Source organism: Odontesthes bonariensis, chromosome 5 (genome assembly GCF_027942865.1).
Source record: "Odontesthes bonariensis isolate fOdoBon6 chromosome 5, fOdoBon6.hap1, whole genome shotgun sequence".
Lineage (NCBI taxonomy): Eukaryota > Metazoa > Chordata > Actinopteri > Atheriniformes > Atherinopsidae > Odontesthes > Odontesthes bonariensis.
Window position 1 is genome coordinate 27,287,130 of NC_134510.1, and position 20,552 is coordinate 27,307,681.

At 44.9% G+C, this 20,552-nt stretch overlaps 1 protein-coding gene across 7 annotated transcripts in view; it reads left to right on the forward strand.

The window, feature by feature from the left end:
* Positions 1 to 20,552, forward strand: part of cicb (capicua transcriptional repressor b) — a 34,616-nt gene that overhangs the window by 12,070 nt on the left and 1,994 nt on the right. For 2 of the 7 annotated variants that reach the window (XM_075465899.1, XM_075465900.1), the window contains exons 3-20: positions 8,847 to 8,996; positions 9,086 to 9,257; positions 9,750 to 9,861; positions 9,973 to 10,155; positions 10,244 to 10,376; positions 10,465 to 10,643; positions 10,943 to 11,081; positions 12,177 to 12,274; positions 12,381 to 13,386; positions 13,480 to 13,619; positions 13,761 to 13,921; positions 15,607 to 15,797; positions 18,141 to 18,545; positions 18,647 to 18,981; positions 19,084 to 19,241; positions 19,330 to 19,490; positions 19,652 to 19,786; positions 20,352 to 20,531. In XM_075465899.1, the coding sequence (XP_075322014.1) occupies positions 8,847 to 8,996; positions 9,086 to 9,257; positions 9,750 to 9,861; positions 9,973 to 10,155; positions 10,244 to 10,376; positions 10,465 to 10,643; positions 10,943 to 11,081; positions 12,177 to 12,274; positions 12,381 to 13,386; positions 13,480 to 13,619; positions 13,761 to 13,921; positions 15,607 to 15,797; positions 18,141 to 18,545; positions 18,647 to 18,981; positions 19,084 to 19,241; positions 19,330 to 19,490; positions 19,652 to 19,786; positions 20,352 to 20,531 (4,038 nt within the window). The remainder of the gene's footprint in view (positions 1 to 8,846; positions 8,997 to 9,085; positions 9,258 to 9,749; positions 9,862 to 9,972; positions 10,156 to 10,243; positions 10,377 to 10,464; positions 10,644 to 10,942; positions 11,082 to 12,176; positions 12,275 to 12,380; positions 13,387 to 13,479; positions 13,620 to 13,760; positions 13,922 to 15,606; positions 15,798 to 18,140; positions 18,546 to 18,646; positions 18,982 to 19,083; positions 19,242 to 19,329; positions 19,491 to 19,651; positions 19,787 to 20,351; positions 20,532 to 20,552) is intronic. The other 5 variants (XM_075465906.1, XM_075465902.1, XM_075465901.1 and 2 more) reach the window with 5 other exon arrangements.

A 20,552-nucleotide genomic window follows, 5' to 3' on the forward strand; every position in this document is an offset into this window, starting at 1 on the left:
TCAACATGCCTATTGTGTGTGTGTGTGTGTGTGTGGGGGGGGGGGGGGGGGGGACTTCCTGACCCGAGCAACTGTTCTTCTTACTCACAAAAAAACTATTTCCGCTGACTCTTGCCGTGTGTATGTTCACGAGTTTATTTGTTTAATAGTGATTCATGTGACGATGGAGTAAAACAACGTGTGAGCGGACTCCTGGGCTTGCCGTGCCGAAGTGGGTTAGATTCTGAACGTGTGTGTGTGGGTTATACACTGTATAACGTGTGGGTGTGTGAAGAAGTTGTTTTTTTCAAACTCCTGTGTGGGGAATTTGCCGTACTATAGTGTGTGTGTGTGTGTGTGTGTGTGTACGAGTGTATGAGAGCATTATTCATCATCAGCTGGAAATAAGAGTCTCTTTCTCAGTTCTGTTATGCATAGATGTATTATCTCCGTCAGTATGATTCACCTGACCTTTTGCACTCTGTCTTTGAAAACTTATCGCCGTGTGGACGTTCACGAGTGTGAGAGAGAGAGAGAGAGAGAGAGAGAGAGGTGGTCAGGGAAGGGAAGTGGAGCGTTGTCATTTCGAGTGTACGGTCCCTCCTCAAATCCCCTTATTTGCGGCTGAAAGGACGCCGAATGAATGAATGAATGAATGAATGAATAGCACCTCTTTGTGTGAATGCGTGCACTCTTGGCTGTGTAGAGCACACGCGGTACAATCATATGTTTAGCTTGTTTCTACATGGACATTTTCGTGTCTGTGTTCTTTTCAGCTCCCAAAATACGAGCAATCGAAACCTGCAGTTTTAGTGTTTGACTGAATATTTCGTCAGAAATATATACTTAGGAAATTAAGGATGAGTTTATACAGGAACAAACAGGACTTCAAACCATGAGCACAAATAATGTCGACACTTCCTGAGCTTGAAGTATATTAACATTATAAATATGAGTTTATAGTTGCGTGATGGTAAAAACTATGGTTCCACATCGGGTGTCAGTATCAGCACATATTCGATCTGATTTATTCCAAAGAAAAAAGGACACGTGTGTTGACGTGTCGGTGAGAACACTGACACATCTTCTGCAGTTATTCTCCTGTGAATGTGTGTGTGCTGCCAACTCAGCAATGACAGCAAATTATTCAGGGAAAAAGGAAACACTTTGACTTTGGAAAGAAGTTATTTTAAAAGAATCTAAAAACCTAACAATTACAGGATTAATTACAATTCTCACAAAGTGTTTCTTTGGTCACGTCGGAAGTTTTGTTTCATAAGAAGCAAAAAAGGTGCAATCAAAAGCTGATCTTTCATCAAAGCGGTATTGTTCCAGCAACTTATAGATCGTATAGTAGAGTGTGTGGTTAGTGTCTGAAAAGACAAAGAGTCCATGATATGTGAGACAAAGACGCAGGTTCATCGACACACAGTTCAAAGGCAGGTAGACGGTGGGTTGTTTCTCTCCTCCCTGCAGCATAATCCTACACATACACCTTGATATGCCGTGTTTTTGTTAATTCGCTCAGAAATAACGCAGCAGTCCCCTGATTGAGTTAAGCCGGCGCTGTGACGCACTTTAAAAACAAAATAAACTGTTTTAAGGAACAAGGGGTGAAAACTGTTGTGGACGAGCCGAAGAATGAGACGATGAGACACGCCATGTCACGTGCGCGTTGCCTGCGGGGCGTGTGCGTGTGTGTGTGTGTTTTCGACCAAGTAACAAAGTGTCAATCACCGAGCACCGGATATGATGTGTGAGAGTCGAACGTCTGTTGCCATGGCAACAAAGCAAACATCACACTGATGTAGCTTGTACATAACACAGAATATTCACAGATAGAAATAGCAGCCCCCCCCCCCCTCCCTCCCTTTGTGTGTGTGTGTGCGACACGTGTGCACTTTTCACTGAGAGAGGAGGAACTTCTGCACGCTCACATGTGTTTACTCACCAGCACGTTACTGAGGGCTCCCTCTTATTGCGACTCGGCATTTTAGTCAACATTTCTGGACAACAAGAGACGATCTTGGATAATCGGAGGGTTTCCTCTAAATTATTCAGTGACCAAAGAGTTCCAGTTCCTGCGAAGTGCTCATTCGAAAGATTAAGACCCCTTGTTATTAGCTTCATTTCAGAAAACCTACAACTTAACTTTCTTTTTTCTTTTTACCTTTACTGAGAGCGATCGTAGCGTTCTTGCTCAGCAACTTTCCTCAGGTGTGTGTGTGTTGCCCTTGTTGTCGTGCATCTGCTTTGTTGTATTCAAACCCTCAGAAACACCAGCTTTCTTCACATAACCTCTCAGTTAAAATGCCTGGCATCTCAGATATTGTGCTGCATGGTCATTGACAATATATATATGTATATATGTTTTTACCATTACCGTAGTGTCAATATCCCACAACTAGAAATGATTGAAAGAAAAATTGCAATATAGGCTTTAAACATAATGAAGAATGGATAATTCTCTGTCTCCTGTCACACAGAAACGTGCTCCCACAGCAGGGAAACACCGAGTAAACATTTCACTCTCCTTTAAGTACACGTCAATACACTTTTTCGCACCTGGATCCATCTTTTTCTTGGCTCTCCCGCCTTCCACCATCTCATTTTTAAGATTTTCTTTCTAAAGGCATTGTGGCACTTTTTTTTCTTTTTTTTTAACCCTTCGCTTCATCGCATTGCAGCGCCATCTCTTCCCCTCCTTTCCACTTGGCTCTTCTCATCCTGGTCTACCCGGATACGGATACCCGGGAATAACATCCCCGCTCCCTCCCGCCCCTGCTTTACGTAACGCTTATAAAGCCCCTGCATATCCTCCCTGGCCATGGCAACAACCACATCTGGATCTCACAGCCATCTAGACGGGCACCAAAGCACATGTGAAGCCCTCAAGACTTACCACAAAAGTCATGTGCGGTGATAATCCAGTTTCTTTCTGGGTGAAGCATACATGGTGGAGATTGTCAAAATGCACTGGTGCAGTGAGACTTCTCAGTCTGAGGTGGCTCCAAGACTTTGAGCGCATGCATGTAAACTTAAAGCGCATTCAGATTGTTTTTGCTCTGAGGAGATCATACTTTCATGTGTTCCTGATGTTGTCAAGTTTGCGAACTAGTTCGTATTTTGCTTGTGAATCTCTTTTCTCCCCTTGATCCCACTCTCCTCCTTTCCTTTGCTCTCATCTGTAGTTCCACGGTCTTTGCACAGGTTTTCTGCTGCTGCCTTTTGTAAGCCATTTATCTGCAGGCTAGTAGTGCCCCCAGATGGCCAAGAGCTTACATTACAAATTCTTTCGTTCTCTGGTTTGAGGTATCTCGTTCTCCAATCAGTGGTCTTAAGTTTGTGTTTCACATTTGCCCCCATTGCCGATTCCCTGTTGATGTGTTAAGAATTGATCAGCCTGCATATAAGGCCGCAGACTGTGGAAAGTCTCCATTTGATTCTCAACACATTCAGCCTGCTGAGTACTCGATGATGGAGGTGTTTGTAATGCTAAATGAAGAATGAGGAGGCAGTTTTTTTTCTTTATAATCAGTGAAACTCACGTAAGCAAAAAAAATCTCCTGTTTGTGTCCCACAAAGCCGTCCCCGACAGCGTCCGTTCTCCATCTAAAAATGACTTTGTTTGGTTTGTCTTGAGGCAGTGTGTGGTGGTCAGCGGCAGACCGGTGACCACGGGCGAGATCGGGAACCTGTGCCCAACATAGCTGTTGCCGTGGTAACTGCAAAGAACTGGTAGATCGAGTTATAATTGGACGAAGCAAATGGTTGGTTGTGGGAGGGAGAGACGCAGAGCACAGGGGTGGAAGATGAATTAAGGGATGAGAGAAGGGATGGGAGAGTGAGCGAAGGCGGTGCTCTGCCTGCGTAGTGCCAGTGTAGGTAAAGGGGTGGAGGAAAAGTTTCCTGTGCAAAGTCACGTGGCGTTTGACAGATGTAATTGGGGGGTAGACACATGCGTGCATGTTCACTTTAAAAGCATCTGTAAGAGGAGACGGCCAATAAAAGCTGCTGAACACCTACACAAATATTGCACTGCCAGCAGGGAGAGAGCAGCTTCAGCTCAGCTTTGGGGGAATTTCTCTCTAACTGTTTTTTTTCACACCTTCTCAGGCGTCATTACTTATCTCTATTTTAAATGACAAAGCGTTAGAATTCTGTGGTTTCCCACCATCTTCTCACGTTGGCTTCACCTCCTCTGTGCAACTTTGTGCACATGCAGTTATCAGATATTCTCATCTTACCTGCTCATCTTTCTAAATTCCCCTCCTCTGCTTTTATACACGAGAAAACGTTGAAGCATTTTGTTCTGGTTCAGTTCAGAGTTTTGATATTCAAACCAGGTTACGGTAAAATTAGTCTGTTCTGAATAACTGGTCAGATGTAGTTCATTACTAAGGGTTCGTGATGTTTATCCAGGGTTGTAACCACTGAGCAGACACTGTAATCCTTCATCCCCACCCCTGCACTCTTTCACCCTCTTTGCTTTTGACTCACTGTGTCAAGCTGTCCAACTCCCTTTACCACAGTGTTTGCTGGATTGACTTGTTGAGAGCTCAGCGCGGTTGATAAGCCTTAATCTCCTACTCTCACTGTCTCTTCTGTAAGTTTAACCCCTCTCCACAAGGAAACGTTTTTTTTTTACATGGTGCAATATATGTTACGGATACCAACTGCCTGAGCGGGGCACTTTGCAGAAAGCTTCTCGGCAGATTAGCTTCTTGTTTGGGGTATTAGTAACCTGTTCCTCTTTTTTTCTTTCTTTTTTGAATTAGTGAAGTGTAACCCGAGTTCATGTTCGTACGACTAAGGACAGCAGCTCTCATGGCCTCATTGGTCAGACTCCTAATCTGCTGACTGGCTGATGGTGATAATCAAGTCTCTCCCAGTGTTGTATTTTTCTAACATGAGCAAGGCTGAGCATGACTACACCGTCTCATTATCACGCGTACATTGTTTTTATCTGTCTCATCTATGTTGTACAGCATCTGTACCTTTACATGCTTCTCCTTTGTCTTCCTCACCCTCCCCTCCCCTCCCATCTCTGGCCCCCGCTCACCCTTCCTCCCTTTTAAGAGAAGTTCTGTTTTCACAAGTTGTTTTTTTCTCCACCCCCATCTCTCCCTGACTCCCTCCCTCCCTACCTCTCCTGCTGAAAATGACTCTCCTTCTATTTTTACCCTCTGGTCCTCTCCAGTCTTTGCCTGTTCCACCCATTTTTCCTCTCGTTTCAGCCATCCCGACTCTCCTGTTTGCTCTGTGTCTCTATGAGTCTTCCATCTAAACATTTCAAATCCATCCATCTCCCGTGATACTGTGGCAGATTTTTACATTTATACTTGATAGTTTGGGATATACAGACAAATTGCAGGCAGAATCGCCCTGAACACTTATTCAGGTTTAATTGGTAGGGGTGTGCATTGCTTTATGACCTATTGTTTTCACCCCTGTCCAGTATTCATTGGGAGATCACTGTAGCAGGTAAACGGCACATAGCACAATGGCGCCTCCCTGCATAGATGGTCTTTATGGGTATTAAAACTGAAGCAGGGGATGTGTAAGTGGGAGGAATCACGTTTTACTTCTGTTAAGCAATTGGTTGGCCTACATCTGAGTGTCGGGGTTTGATTCGCTCCTTCACTCACCAATCAAGGTTTACTACGACTACTCCACCAATGAGTCGAGCCAAGGGTGGGCTTATGAATAGAAACACTAAAAATACGCACTTTTGAAGCGTTACCTGTACGGTCCATATCGTTCACAAATGAATACGAAAGAGATGAATTACTTGTTTGTTTTTTTACTTTTAGTATATGGTTAAATTAGCTCAGATTTTTTAGATGAGAAGAACCTATAGTCGTGAAGCCGGGTGAAATTTGCATATGACTGGCATTCCAGCGCACAGACCAGCCAATCAGGGCTTCCGGCGGGCACTTGACAGTTGGTTGCTTTGGCCAATGGAGAATGGAGTTCAGTGATGGGGGCGGGACAAGGCTGGGCGAGGTTGACAGGACGAGAAGGGGAGGGAGACGAGTACAGGGGAGGGGGGGCAAGCAGCCTAGTTTACAACAAGAGGAAGAGGGAGGGAAAGAGAAAGAAAGGGCCAAGGCTTACGAGGGAGAGTACGAGGTGAAAATAAGGGTTTAAACTCCGGTTAGGAGCCATGGAGATGCGATACGAAGACATATCTGGGCCATAGCAACACTCGTAACAGCAAGTATTAAACGTACCGGACGGAGCGCGCGCCGATGTCGTCCGCACGAAGTGGCTAGCTAACCTGCTGCAGACGGACGGATCTTTAACGGCTTCAACCAAACGTCGCTTCTTCTGAAAGCCCCCCCCCCCTCACCTTACCCCGTCTGGCTCCGGGCTTTAATCTGGCATCTTCAACCAGCCACTCGTTTGCTACCTTTAGGAGGACAAGAGGAGTGAGAAAATTACAGCAGCAACCCCCCCTTTTCCCCTCGCTGACAGGAACCAGGAGTCTTCACCGTGGTCGCGTTTATCGCTGTGTTGAAGTCTTATCAGTTGCTAGCTTACGGTTTGTGGCCAGATTGGACAGGTAGGACACGAGCTGCTTAATTGGAGCCTGTAAATGGAGCTCTAAGCCCAGGCTTGAACCGGAGACAAGTATTGTTAGTTGGCTCTATTGGTAATCAAACTGATGGATAGCGGGCTTGTAAGCACAGGGTGATGGATGAATGCACCATATTAACGACAAATGCCCATGTGTGTTTTCCAGAGTCAAACCCATGTTGGATGTTGTTCCTTCATATATGAATTTGTATTTTCTCTGGTAGTTTAATAACCAGATTAAAACAGGTGCATATCACAATTTCTGTAGCAAGAAATGGGAGCGACAAGTTACTATTTTTGAGTACTTCCCCTGTCTAACAGTCCACGTTGGATTATTTGGGCAGTCAGTGCGTGTGAATATACCTTTCTTTCTTTTTTATTATAGTTGAGACATGAGAACAATTGCGTTTCTTTTGCCTGTGTCTGTGCGGCGGGTGCACGACCAGGGGCGTTCCCGTGAGGTTGGTCCAATTTGGAGCGGTGCACTTGAGGCTCCGGTTATTGCTCGGGGCAGCTAAAATTGCGTCCCTGTGGTTTCTGATTGAAAGTAGCAGGTATTTAAGTAGGCTTTAAAGTCCAAAACAAACTATTTAAGCTCATAAAACTCAAAAACAGACCCCCAGCGTTGACCACCCCAGCTTTGGTGGTTTCAGCGCTCTGCAGCTTGATCCCCAGGGTGCTCCCTAACATCAGCCCTTGAGCGGTTTGAGTCGGACGTTTTATGTGCTTCTCGGAACCTGCCGAGCCCACCTGCCTGCAGCCGACTTGTAGCGCAGAGCACGGTTTGACATGGCCCAGAAAGATTGCGTAGTTCCCGGGCGGATGTTCTAACCCAGGCCGTGGCTGGGCTAGAGGCCTTGTTAACCCTTTCTTGACCAAGCTGCTGTAGTAATGTAAACAAACAGGGAGAGAGGGCATCGGGGGTAATTAGACCAAAGGGAGGAGGATCCTTTCCGTCGATTATTTTCATATTTTCAGACTGTCGATTATGCACCTTTGCATTCTTAACGATCTAACTTAAGTTTAGTGTTTTATTGCAAACGTTTATTGTACATTTTGTCCACTGATGTTGGATTGCTCCGTGTGCGTGAGATTGCCGCATTCTGCGATACGGAGAGATGAACTGTACTCTTGAAATTTAAGTACAAATAGGATACCTCTCTTTTTGCCACATCTTTATAATCCTGATCACGCCAGGTTGTGATGCGGTAATCACGATTATGAATGATGACCGCGACCTGAAGGGATGAAACTGGTACAGACACCACTGAGCACATGTCGTCATCCGCGAGTTTCCCAGCAATATCAGCACGAGTTTTTGGATTAAAGATGTTCACCTACCTGGATTCCTGTGTGTCGTGAGACAGATATCTTTGAAGACCATATCGTTTTTCTCTTTTGGAGACACGTTAAGGATTTCATACAACTATGTTCTCATCAGAGAATCCTCAGTATCTTCGCCAAGGATTAAGCATGTTTGGTTAGTACATATGACATATCCTTCTGTTTCTGTATGAATACAGTGCATCTTTTTCTCTCTTTTTTTTTTTTTTTTTTTGCCAAATCTGCACACATGCAGCTGAATTTCCTTGTTCAGTTGCAGTATAATGCACCTCTTAAGTGTCTACCTCTTTCTGAAATGGATGCGTTTTGTTACTTGATGCTTTTGTTGAGAAGGATTTGTAATACAATCCAAAAAGACAGAGTTAAGCACAAGGAGTTTTACAGCCTTTTATTCATTTCTGTTTGTTCAGACTCTGTGTAACAGCTTCTGTTCTCTGTCCAATCTGTTATTGCAAACAGAGAGTCCTTTTGTACATCTGCTGTTGTTGGAGTGATCTAACCAGTTAAGTGGACGGAGGTCTGCTACTGTGGCAGCACTGATATTGTCTGTAGTTAAAGGACTACTACTCTCCTACATTTCCAGATGTTAACCACCCCCTGGGTAGATTGCTAAAATTAAATCCAGTAGTGCTCTGTGTCCATATGAGCTACTCAAGATGAGCTACTCCTAAAAGCTCTACCCGACTTGCTTGAATCTAGAATAATAAAGAATTATGCATGATCACATTGCAAAGAATAATGAAGAGTTGGTCACTGCAGTAGGAACGCAACTGTGGTGTGGGTGTCGTACTGAAGGCTGTGCAACACCCCAAATAAGGAACAAGCTTCTTGATAATCAGAATGTGTGAAAGTCTGCTTCTTTTGAATCTTGTTTCTGAGCAGGGCAGCATGTAATGCAGCTTTAGACATCAGATGGTGTTACTGAATGTTCTTTTCCTCTGCAGTGTGGACCAATGTAGAGCCTCGGTCAGTTCCAGTCTTCCCTTGGCATTCATTGGTCCCTTTTCTGGCACCCACCCAATCAGATGCTTCATCTCAGCCAGGAGAGAGCCAGCACCCAGTCAACCACCCTCAAGCGACCAGTCTAAAGACAGGTAGCGTACACGTTTGTGACTGACTTAATAGCTGGTGAAAACTTAATTTGCCCTGAACTCGTCTTTATCTTTTTCTCGTGTTTCCTCAGAGTGTCAGGGGGTGGCAGTGCTTTCACAGGAGCCTGCAGAGGCCCCTCCTACTGTAGAGAGAGGCCCCCCCTCCCGGCCTCCCCCTTCCTCTGATGAGCCACTTTCAGAGAAGGAGAAAGGAGATGAGAGGGAGAGACCTGACAGTGAAACCGAGAGTGATGTGGATGACCCGTAAGAGCTTGTTTGTTGTTCAGTTTGTATTTTGTTGATGAAAACACGTACAAAAGTCTCTGTCCGTCCATTAAAGCAGTCGTGCATTTGTTCAAGCCAGCCTTCACACTAATTTTCTGTGTGGTGCTGTGTACCCACATAGCATGGGAGTGTGATATTTTCTGTATCCTTGCACTAATTTGGGCAGAAGAGCTCAATGCCAGAACAAAGCAGATAGAACAAAAGCATTCCTTCTCTGGTCTGTATCACAATATGAAAGGCAGTGGCCAGGCTGTCAGCCACTGAAACAGATGAGGTAATCTGCTGATGTATCTCATGGGAAATGATCTACTTGCAGCTGAAAAGTAAATAGTATCCCATGTAAAGTACAGAACTAGTCAGTTTTTAAATATTGAAGATGGACAGATAAAAAAACAAACCGCCTGGACTACAGCCTCGGGGAGGATGTGGGGCAAAGATTATAGTCAGAGATGTCTTTTTTTTGTGCTTTAGCTTCCTCCCGGGAGTCGTACCTGAGCAGCCCCTCTCTACATCACCAGTAAAAAGACGCACGCAGTCCCTGAGTGCGCTGCCTAAAGATGGAGACAAGAGCAGCCCAGGAAAGGTAGTTATTTATTTTTATTTTTTTCCTTCCCTGCTCCCACAGCATTGCCATTCTTTGTGTTATTTTAACTGAAATTAGTAAACTAATGTCTCTACTTGCTTACTCTTTCAGAGGGAGAAGGACCACATCCGGCGACCAATGAATGCATTCATGATTTTCAGTAAACGCCATCGAGCATTAGTGCACCAGCGGCACCCAAACCAGGACAACAGAACAGTGAGCAAGATCCTTGGAGAGTGGTGGTATGCTCTGGGGCCTAAAGAGAAACAGAAGTACCATGACTTGGCGTTCCAGGTACACATATAAATGTGACCACGCACTTTATTATCTGATGTATAGATTAAACATAAATGCATGTTTACAACTGCTCTCCTGTTCCCAGGTAAAAGAGGCCCACTTTAAAGCTCACCCAGACTGGAAATGGTGCAACAAAGACAGGAAGAAGTCTAGCTCTGAAGGTCGTGGGGTCCCTGGAGCCAAAGACATCAGAGAGAGGAGCATGTCAGAATCCACAGGTTGGTATTACTTGCAGTGTTTCGCGCAGTGCGTCAGTTGTTTGTATTCTTTCTGTACTTTAACAGCCCTGTTTTTCCCATTTGATAGAGCCCCATTCTGTGGAGCTGAAGGGTGTTGGTCCAGGTCTGGTGGGCGTGTCTGAGAAGAGTACAGGAGAGGGTCATGTAGGACAGCTTACCCGTCCCAGAGCCTTCTCTCAAAGTGCCATGCACAGCCTGGAGCGGGGTGACAGGGCTAACACACAAGCCCTGACAGAGCTGGCACAGGTAAAAGAGGATTTCCAGGAAAGTTGATTTGTAACTTCATTTGAAAATAAAGCTTTTTACATTTCAATCCAGTTGCTGCAACAGAAATTGTCTTCTTTATCAGGTTCTCTTGTCACAAACATTTAGATATACATTTTTGGGGGGGGGATTCTCAAAGTAGAGTATCGATTTTCTGTCATAAAAGGGCAATCTCTCACACGTGTGACGCAGTATAAAGATAAAACATAAATAAGAAATCGAGACACAAATAAGGTCACACCACAGAGAGGTTTTCTTAACGTGTGTCTACATTTTTGTAGATGTGTGGCGACGGTGGCAGTCAGTTTTCGAGCCATGCCCCACCAGTGTCACAGACTCAGCGGGGGGTCAGTGAGGACATGACCAGTGATGATGAGCGCATGGTCATCTGTGAGGAGGAGGGAGATGATGACGTCATTGGTGAGAAATCAGCCTCACTTTACTCATTAAGCCAGTGTAGATCGGAAATAGTTAGTCGTGTTAGTCAACTGCTTCCTGTGACACCAGAGAAAAAACTAATTGTACTAACTGTACTTTTAAAATGCAAGTGGAATTGTTGGTCCAACCAAAATCATATAAAATCAAGCTAAACCTGATTAACACAGAGATTGGGAGTTGAATCAAAGTGGCCCTCGGCACCCCGCACATGGTCCAAAGTTCCATCCTTTTGCATCTATTCATAAAAACGGTAAAGTTTAAGAGTATATTAATACCGCTAAATCCCGTTAAAGCTGCTCCCATTCACATATATTTCTCCTTTTGTCAGACGCTTAATCGACTCAGAAATTATGACTGAAAATCAGCCCGCTGGGACGATGTGTCAACTCACAGTCGCTTAAAAGTATTTCCAAACTGCTTTTTTTTATCATTTAAACAATATTAGCGAGCAGCCGAGTATGGAAAAACATCAGTCTTTAACGTGTAATTCGCAGTCTGTATATCAGAAATATCTTAGTGTGACCCAAAATATGACAGCAAAACACGTCGGAGCATATTTTATGTTCCTGCACCACACCCTTAATCTGTTCACCACAACGGTGGTGAAAACCTTATGTTGACTCAGGCGTAATCTTTGCTAAATGCTGCTGACATTAAGTAAACATGTACGTATTTTTACTCAATGGTTATATTAGATTATGTCTTAATAATAAGTCAATAAAGTAATTATTCTGACAGGTAGTATATTAGGAAAAGAACAACCAAATCAGCCTGTTCTGGTTTATTTTATAGAAGAAGTTAATAACACCTTGTCTCACTTTTGCAATTAACTAGTACAAATGTGTAAAATGACAATCAATTAGAATAGATGGGTTGGGAAAAAAAGAGCCAACTAAGGTAAATCTGTGGGAATAATCCAGAATAGTTTGAGGTTTTCGTTCCTGTTCTTTCCTTTTTTTAAAGACTTTGTTGCTTAAACATTAGTACAACCAGATGCGAGTCAATATGCAAATATAGGAGGAGTGGAAGTTAAAATGAGAGTCAAATGTAGCTGTGGTGCACTTTGCTTTTCCACAGAGGACACTTATCCGAGCAGCTCCATCGACCTCAAGTGTAAGGAGCGGGTGACTGACAGTGATAGTGAAAATGGTTCAGGAGATGAAAGTGATCGGAAGGTAACATAATTTGTCTCCTTTTGTTGATATTTCCAGTTCATCACAGGCCTAGTGACTGGTTTGTTTAAATGTAGTTGCCCATTGTGACATCTGCCCTGCTTTTCAGAGAGTTTTTGCTCCAGTCATCTGCTCCACTGCATCGTCCACTTCCTCACATCATACCCCTCATGGCAGGAGCTTCTCACTGTCCTCTTACCCCACAAGCAAGCGTTACGATGAGGGGAAATCGGGAGGAGGAGGGTTTTCAGACCACAGGAGGAAGGAAAGAGGTGAGGGAGAGGGAAAGGACACTTTTGGGGGTGAGGGAGGTGGAAGTGTTCAAGCCTCTTCGCTAGCCTTCACTTCAGGTCAGTTAATCATGTCGGCTTCTTCAGGTGGAGGGCCTCCGTCTTCCTCAGTAGGTTCCCTGGGAGTGAACCCACTCCTGGGTATTGGCACTGTGAGGGTGGCCTCCACAGTGGTGACCAATGTAATGCGTCCTGTTATCAGCACACCTCTTCCCATTGCCAGCAAACCTAGGGACGGAAACACCTCATCCAGCCCACATCCTCCTGAGAGGAAGTCCCTGACACCCCAGCAGCAGCCACAGCTCCTGATTGGTCCAGGAGCAGGAGGCGGGGCTGCAGCCGCAGGGGGTGGGTACTACTCTCCATCATCACAGAACGCTGTAGGGGCAGGTGGTGTCGTGACTAATTTAGTGTTAGGAGGGCCTCTGTCTGCACAATCGGCTGTACAGCTCATCACCCCCTCCCACCAGTCTCAGCCCTCCCATCAGCAGGCCCTCACCTCCACAGCTGTTTCAGCCCCTCACAGCCACACCAATGGACCCCTGCCTCTGCCCCTGCTTCAACCCCAGTTCTTTCCTGCTTCCTCCATGGCGAATCATGGGAGTAAGGCCATCACACAAGTTCAGTACATTCTGCCCACCCTACCTGCTAACACCAACCCTAAGAGTCCACCCCAGCAGCTCAGCCAGCCAACCAGTATCTTCAACCTACCCACAGCTCCACCGTCGCATGTGTCCTTGGCCAATGGGAAACAGCAGGGTGCAAGTTTACCGGCGGGATTTGCATCCGGTCCTGGAGTGGGCGTGATCAGCCCTGGATCAAGAGGTGAAGGATTTGAGCACAGTCATGACGCTACAACGTTCTGTGGTGACTCTAATAAAATGCTCACTCCCCCCGTCTCTCTCTGTCTGTGTTCAGTGCAAACCCAGTCTCCAGTGCTCCAGGGTAAAATGCTTGTTCCCATGGCAACAGTACGGACTGCACAAGCCCCCGCCCAGCAGTTTCCCATCGTGGCCCCACCTCTTCCTGTCCAGAACGGTGCTCAGTCCGGAAGCAAGGTCAGAGAGCACTTCGCTGGAGCCAACAACCTGAAAACTTTTCTAAACTCCACTTTTTGTCGTCTGCTCGACCACAGCTCTGTGGGTTTTTTTTTTCCTGACTTTTCTTTTTCGGCTTCCCCCTTTTCTGTGCCTCTCCAGATCATCCAGATAGCTCCCATGCCAATGGTCCAGTCCCAGCTTCCTCAGGGTGGAGCAGTGCATCCTGCCAGCCCCTTCCCTGTGACAGTGGGCACAGCTGCTGTGGTAGCGCCAGGATCAGCCCCCTCCCAGGCTGTACTTCTGCCACAAGCACCTACCAGGTAGGAAATGACAGATGGTTGCATCTCACCTTGTTGTATAGTAAGTCACATACATGCTGCACCACAAAAATGCTGAGTCATACCGCAGCATCAAATATGGTTGTCCTTTTAAAACAAAAATGTTAGGACCCAAATTACTTAAGTATGTGTGTGTACTGTCACATGTGTGCCTAATTGTTGTTTGTACAGAAATGATCTGAACTGCTCAGTAAATCATTATCGAGTAAAAAATACAGTGAATCACACAAACAAAGAGTGTGTATTATTATTTTCATCATTACAGGTGAGATGTGATTCCTTGTCACAGAGGATTTATTTTTATCAAGCAGTGCTAGGCAGCAAAGGGAAAATGCTATTGATCACATTATCGGCTACCCCTCCCTGCAGCGTCGAGCTTCTTTCATCGCAGTCGTTCGACAGTTTCATTAATGCTTTATTTCCACAAAGGTTTGAATTGAGTCTGAGCCGAAATCTGACTGGTTTACTGAGCAGGAAAATCATCCGTGATCAGGCAGTTATAATTTACCAGCAATACTCTTGACTTATTGACAGTATTTTCCTGTTCACTGCTGTTCTCCCGTTATTGTTTGTCCTGGTGTGGAGGAAAAGAAAATCCAGTTTTCTCCTGCTGGTTGGATCCATAACAGTAATTTCTGAGCTGATTATGAAAGATCAAAGATCGATGTTTGACAGCCCAATAGCCAAAGGAACGCAACAGTGTCACAAATCAGTTCACCAAAAGACTAGTAAAAAAACAAAATACAGTCGTGTCACACAAACTCTGATAAACAGGGACCCACCTAAGAGCAGGTGCCAGCCTGGCTTATTTTTACCTGTCTTGTGTGCTTTAGTGAACAACATTGGACCTGTTATTCCTGCTGTACTGCTGTGCTTCTTCTGAACGAACTCTCTTTTCCAAATATACTACTGGAGCTATTTAATGGGAAGAACCTATCTTATTAGTGAGTCAGAATCACTGGTAAACATCAATTAACCAGCAATAATTCCCCCAGAATCATTATGTGCTTAGATAAATTGATTGAGCAGTCAGAGGAGGTTTGATGAGGGGTGTTTATATGACAATTTTGTCCTCTGGACACATGAAAGATTTATTCAGCTGTACCGAATGAGCCAATTCATGTCTGTTGACATTTTAAACAAGAGGGCTTTGTCAGAAGTAGCTCTTTCTGTGGTTGATATTGGAATAGAACTTAAAATAAAAACAGAAGAAAGCCTTTCTTATGTACTTCAGATGATATATTAAGTGGTGTGGAGTGGCATGAGACAACAGAAAGCTGTGTTGTGTGTTATGGCAGGAAAGACCAGATTTCCTCAGGCACAGTAAGCAAACAAGGCAAGAAACCAAATTCCTGCAGGGGTGCAGCTGTAACGGTCCAGCTCTATTCTGGACGTGTTAGTCATGCTGCTGGTGGCCGAGGTGCCTCTGCCTGCCGCCCCCACACTACCTCTCAGCGCCTCACACAGTACGAGTCATCTAGTGCTACTTGCTGTGGTGTACACTCATCAACTGACCCCCACTGCAGCACTTCTCTTTTTGTCTTCCTCTTTCCTTCCAGTCGTGTATCTGTTCGCTGCATTCTAGGTGTGTGTCGTTATTGTAGCGTGAACCTGCCGCCATGCCTTTCTGTCTTCTCACCGCTCCTGTTTATGTTCCCGCTGTGCAGAATCACCTATGTCCAGTCGACTCCGGGGGTCCCATCTACTCTGCCTATGGTCTCCACGACAACTGGATCTTCCCCCACCCAACAAGCTCTACCAGTTCCCAGTTCTGCATATGTTCCGTCACCCCTAGCAACACTTGGGTTCACAGCCATCGCTCCACCTGGACAGACGCTGGTTCAGCCACTTATTGCAGGTCAGCACCGGAGAGATGAAGTCAAAGATTCTAGTCAAAGATGTAGAAAGGGTTGTATGAACAACCAAAATCTCTCTTTTTCAGGCTTTGGTGTACAAAAATTTATTTCCTTTGTTTTAGGAAATAGTTTGAATATCACGTTGCCCCAAAAATTCTTTTGTAGCATCCTTAATAACCGTGATTACTCTCTAAATATCTGCTCCACCTTTCTACCACTGGTTTAAAGCTCAGTGTACACCACAACACCTACAAATACAACCTAATTGTATTGGGGTTGGTTTTCTACTGATCTAGAGCTACCAAGGGCTTATTGGGCCAAGAGCGGGTGTAAGATTTTTAATTCAGTGTCATCACAGTTGGACTCTGACTGGCACCCCAACTATTCGTCTACCAGCTGACCACTATACATGATACAGACACTAGCTGTGATTATTTGTAATTGTCAAGTGAATTGGAAGCAACTTTTTAAAAGATACTGATTTGAAAATGTGTATTAGGTATGTCTCCATCCCATTTGGTTCAGAGTAAGTACGCTATGTTGTTAATTATCATCAGAAGGTGAAGGTAAAGGTAAATTAAATCAGTAGCCCACACCAGATGTGAAAACTGCAATTGGGTATGTTGCAAGTCTTCTTTTATGTCAGCTATTGGCCATGTTTTCCCAGTGATAACGGTTAGTTTCATGTGATTAATTGTGACTTAAATGTTTGCGGGGTCAGATCTAAATTGCACAAGTTTGTTTGAGTCTTTCCTCATGTGCAATCTAACCATTTGGAAAAAACAATGTTTGAACCACAGTTAAACCGCACTGCGTAACAGTCTCAAAACTTGTGAGCTTGAGTTTGAACAAAACTTTAAACGATGCATTTTTATATAAACAGTCATCTGCTCATGTTTGTTGAAGAAGGGCGCTGACATAATGTCCAGAGTTCAGGTTGGAGTCGCTGCAGGAAAGAGCTACACAGAGGGACAATCCAATAATGTTGTTCCTCTTTCTTACCTATTTTTGAACTAATGGCTGCACCTGCTGTTATTGGGTTTGAAGATACTGTAAGCATCCCCTTATTTCACGTTGATCTAACAAATGATGACTATAACTATAAATATTCCATTTTAGTTTCGACAGATGTTTCTTTTCAGACGTGAACTCAAAGTGAAAAGCATCTTTCAGATGAGGAGCATCAACACGCATCACTTGACTCCACAAATAATGATCGTGTCTATTAAATTTACATCCAAAATCAATGAATTGAATGGGAAGATCTGCCTTGTAGCTCTTATAAATCACTCAAAACGATATTATTGTGTGAGCTGTTGATCTCTTGTGTTTCATGACCAGAAAAGATCAAGTCTTGAAGCTTTTTAAGCGTATAATATGCTGTGAGAGCTCATCATGCACATCTTTGGGTTATAAATGTGTAACTGAAAAAACTAATATACCTCTATTTTACTAAGGATTCAATTAATTATAAACTATGTTTTATGCATTTGATGCAGTCACCTCAGGTTTCACACTGCTCTCTTAGAGCAAACAACCTTTGAGAGACGAGCTGTGGGTTTACAGACGGGTGGGAATCTTTGTCGGGACGCTGGTGGTTTGCCTGTCACCGTCAGAGAGGATGAAGAAAGAAGAAAAGTACTGTCAGTGGAATAAGAAGATGATATTAAGTCATTACAGGGCTGCACTAGAAGCAGCACTGGCTTGTAATGCAATATTCAAGCCTAGTTTAAATTCCCCAAATGAACATCATCATCATCAAATGAAACTGATACCGTCGCAGACCAGTGCTGTGACGGTACCAGTGAGGGCAGAAGTACGAGTACTAAGCTCGTATTTAGGACGCAGCACTTGTTCAAACCAACGATGCTGCCATCGTTCTGCTGATTCTGCGACACCAGCACTGCTCGCTGGGTTTAAACTAACTCATCAAAGAGGGACAGTGGCAGTAATGAGGATATCTGTTGTTGATCAACCACAACTGATATGTGAAAAGAGGTTTTACAGCATGCGATCCAAATAGGATTTAATATTAGCTGCTTTTATAACTTAAATTCCTACATGAAATAAAAATATCAGGCTTTTTGTGAGATTTTCTTCTGTCATAAACCAATGTTGGTCTTGAGAGCTTTATTGTTAAAGGATTGTGGATGTTGTTGATATTGTGCCTTATCAGTCAGTCTAATGTTATCAAAACACAGAGAAATCTTGACTGATGGTCTTTAAAGTGAGGCTGTATTTCATTTGTTTTTATTAACTCTGAGTAGAGAAGAAATATGGACATTTATCCATGTGGAAATTCGATAGATTATCCCTGAATGTTTCCTCCTGCCTCCCTCATCCAGGCCAGCCCCCTCTCCTAGCCACAGCTCAGTCCCCGCAGCCCTCCACCTCTGTCTCCGGCTCCGGGGGCCAGATAGTCGGTGCCATCTACCCTCCATCATCTAGCGTCACCATGGCAACAGGGGTGGTCTCTATGGCAGCGGTAACCCCCAGTGTGGTCTACTCCGTCTCCAGCGCTTCAAACTCGTCCCCCCACATCCTGCCCAAGCACATAACCCCCACCGTCGTCACGCACCCACATCATGACAGATCGGCAGACAGGCACCTGCCGCCGGACAGATCTGCTGATCGACACGCTGACAGGCAGGCAGAACTGCAGACCATCAGCAGCGGCAGCTCAGCTGCGCCTCCTAGTGGCTCAGTTGTGTCCATAAGACCCTGCAGTCCTCTTCAGATCCAAGCACCTGGTATGACTCCTTGTACCTTTTTCATCCAACAGAAAACTAATTTATTGTTGTGAATCTTTTTTTTTCCCCCCGATGTTTAATTCCTTCTTTCTGTTTTACAGGCGCTGCACCGGGTACACCCAAACTGACGCAGCTTCCGGTCAGGCTCCCTCAGAAAGTGAAAGCAACGGTAGCAAACATCCCCGTGGGCAGCTACGATGGAGGAGGCCGAGGGAAAGACAGGGAGCGGGACAAAGAGAGGGAAAAGGAGAAGGAAAGGGAGAGGGAATCTGCCACAAACAGTCATTTCTCTTTTGATCCTGAACCATCAGGGCAGACGGGGTCTCCGTCAACACATCCCACTGAGGAGCCGCCGCCCTCTGACAGACCCCTGGAGGGCTCCAGTACAGCAGACTCCTCTGACACAAGGACCAGGGAAAGCATAACCACCAAAGAGGTGAGAGGAGCATCACCACCCCCCCCCCCCCCCAACACTGCCACATACCCATAACATGTTTGTGTCCTTGTATGAAACGGCTGCATTAAACTCTCTGTGCAGGCTGGATGGAAGGAGTCGCTCCCATCCTCTCCCCTCCCCCCTCCATCAGCCACAGAACCGGCTCTGCCTCCCCCACAAACCGACAAAGATGGTCCTACACCGAAAAAGATAAAAGCCCGCCCACCACCACTAAAGAAGACCTTCGACTCGGTTGACAAGTGAGTCAATGCCTTTGTGAATATTTTGTGTACAAGATATTGATGGACAGTGTGTATATACTGTATTTCTGTGTGCGTGTGCTTGTTGGACTGGCAGGGTGCTTTCAGAGGTATATTTTGAGGAACGTTTTGCCGAGCTCCCGGAGTTTCGGCCTGAGGAGGTTTTGCCTTCGCCTACCCTGCAGAGTCTGGCCACGTCACCCCGCGCCATCCTGGGCAGCTATCGCCGCAAGAGGAAGAACTCGACAGGTACCGCTTTCGAAAGAGTTTTAGGATTCACCGAACTGCGTTTAGTTTCATTGTTTCTCCCTCTGAATGTTTGATATTTGCTTAATTCACCCTGATAACCGTTTACCGTACGTCTCTTTTGAGCATGCCGTGTTTTAAAATAGTTTCCCGTCTGCCTCCAGATTTGGACTCAGCCACTGACGAACAAGTCTCCCCGAAGAGGAAGAGTCGGCGGCGCTCCAGCTGCAGCTCTGAGCCTAACACGCCTAAAAGTGCCGCTAAGTGCGAGGGAGACATCTTCACCTTTGACAGAGCAGGTAAATACACACAACAGGCACTGATATATTCCAATTATTTATGTTTTGTTAGTTGTGGATTTGTGTTGGAATTCTGTTGAAGAGTAGAAAGATGGAGAGTTTAAGCTACAAAGTTTAGATAAATTCCCCTTCCATGCTGTCAAAGTTCCAGTTTGTAAGATTTGGGGTGATTAGAAGGTTGAAGGTATTTTCTTTTGTAAGCACAAACATGTCAGAATAATAAACTAAATGTAGCACATTTATGAAGCTTTTACCAGATTTCAGTACAGAATATGCTGTGAATTGGCAGATTGGAATTTGCATCCAGCCTAACTAAGGATGTTTGGAGCAAAAAGTTTTGTATTTACCTTTTGAACCAGAAGTTAAACAGCATCAGGTCCACTTATAAAACAAATAAAATCCGGCTAAAAATAGTTCACAGAGGAGTTATTAAGATACTTCATGTCCACTTGAGTCTTGCTGCCATAACAAGGTTGAAATCAAAGTCAGATATGAATCACTGATTTGGAAAAACGTTGTGCCCATTTGTCTTTCCCCTGCTTGGTCCCACTTTTCATTATTGTAGCAGTTTTTTGGAAGACTGAGCCACTCCCCGTGTGTGTTGCTTTCCCAGCCACAGATGGAGAAGACCTCCTGGCAGAACTGGAGTTTGAAAAGGTGCCGTACTCCTCCCTACGAAGAACACTGGACCAGAGGAGAGCACTTGTCATGCAGCTGTTCCAGGAGCAGGGCTTCTTCCCATCAGGTAGAACACCCACACATGCAC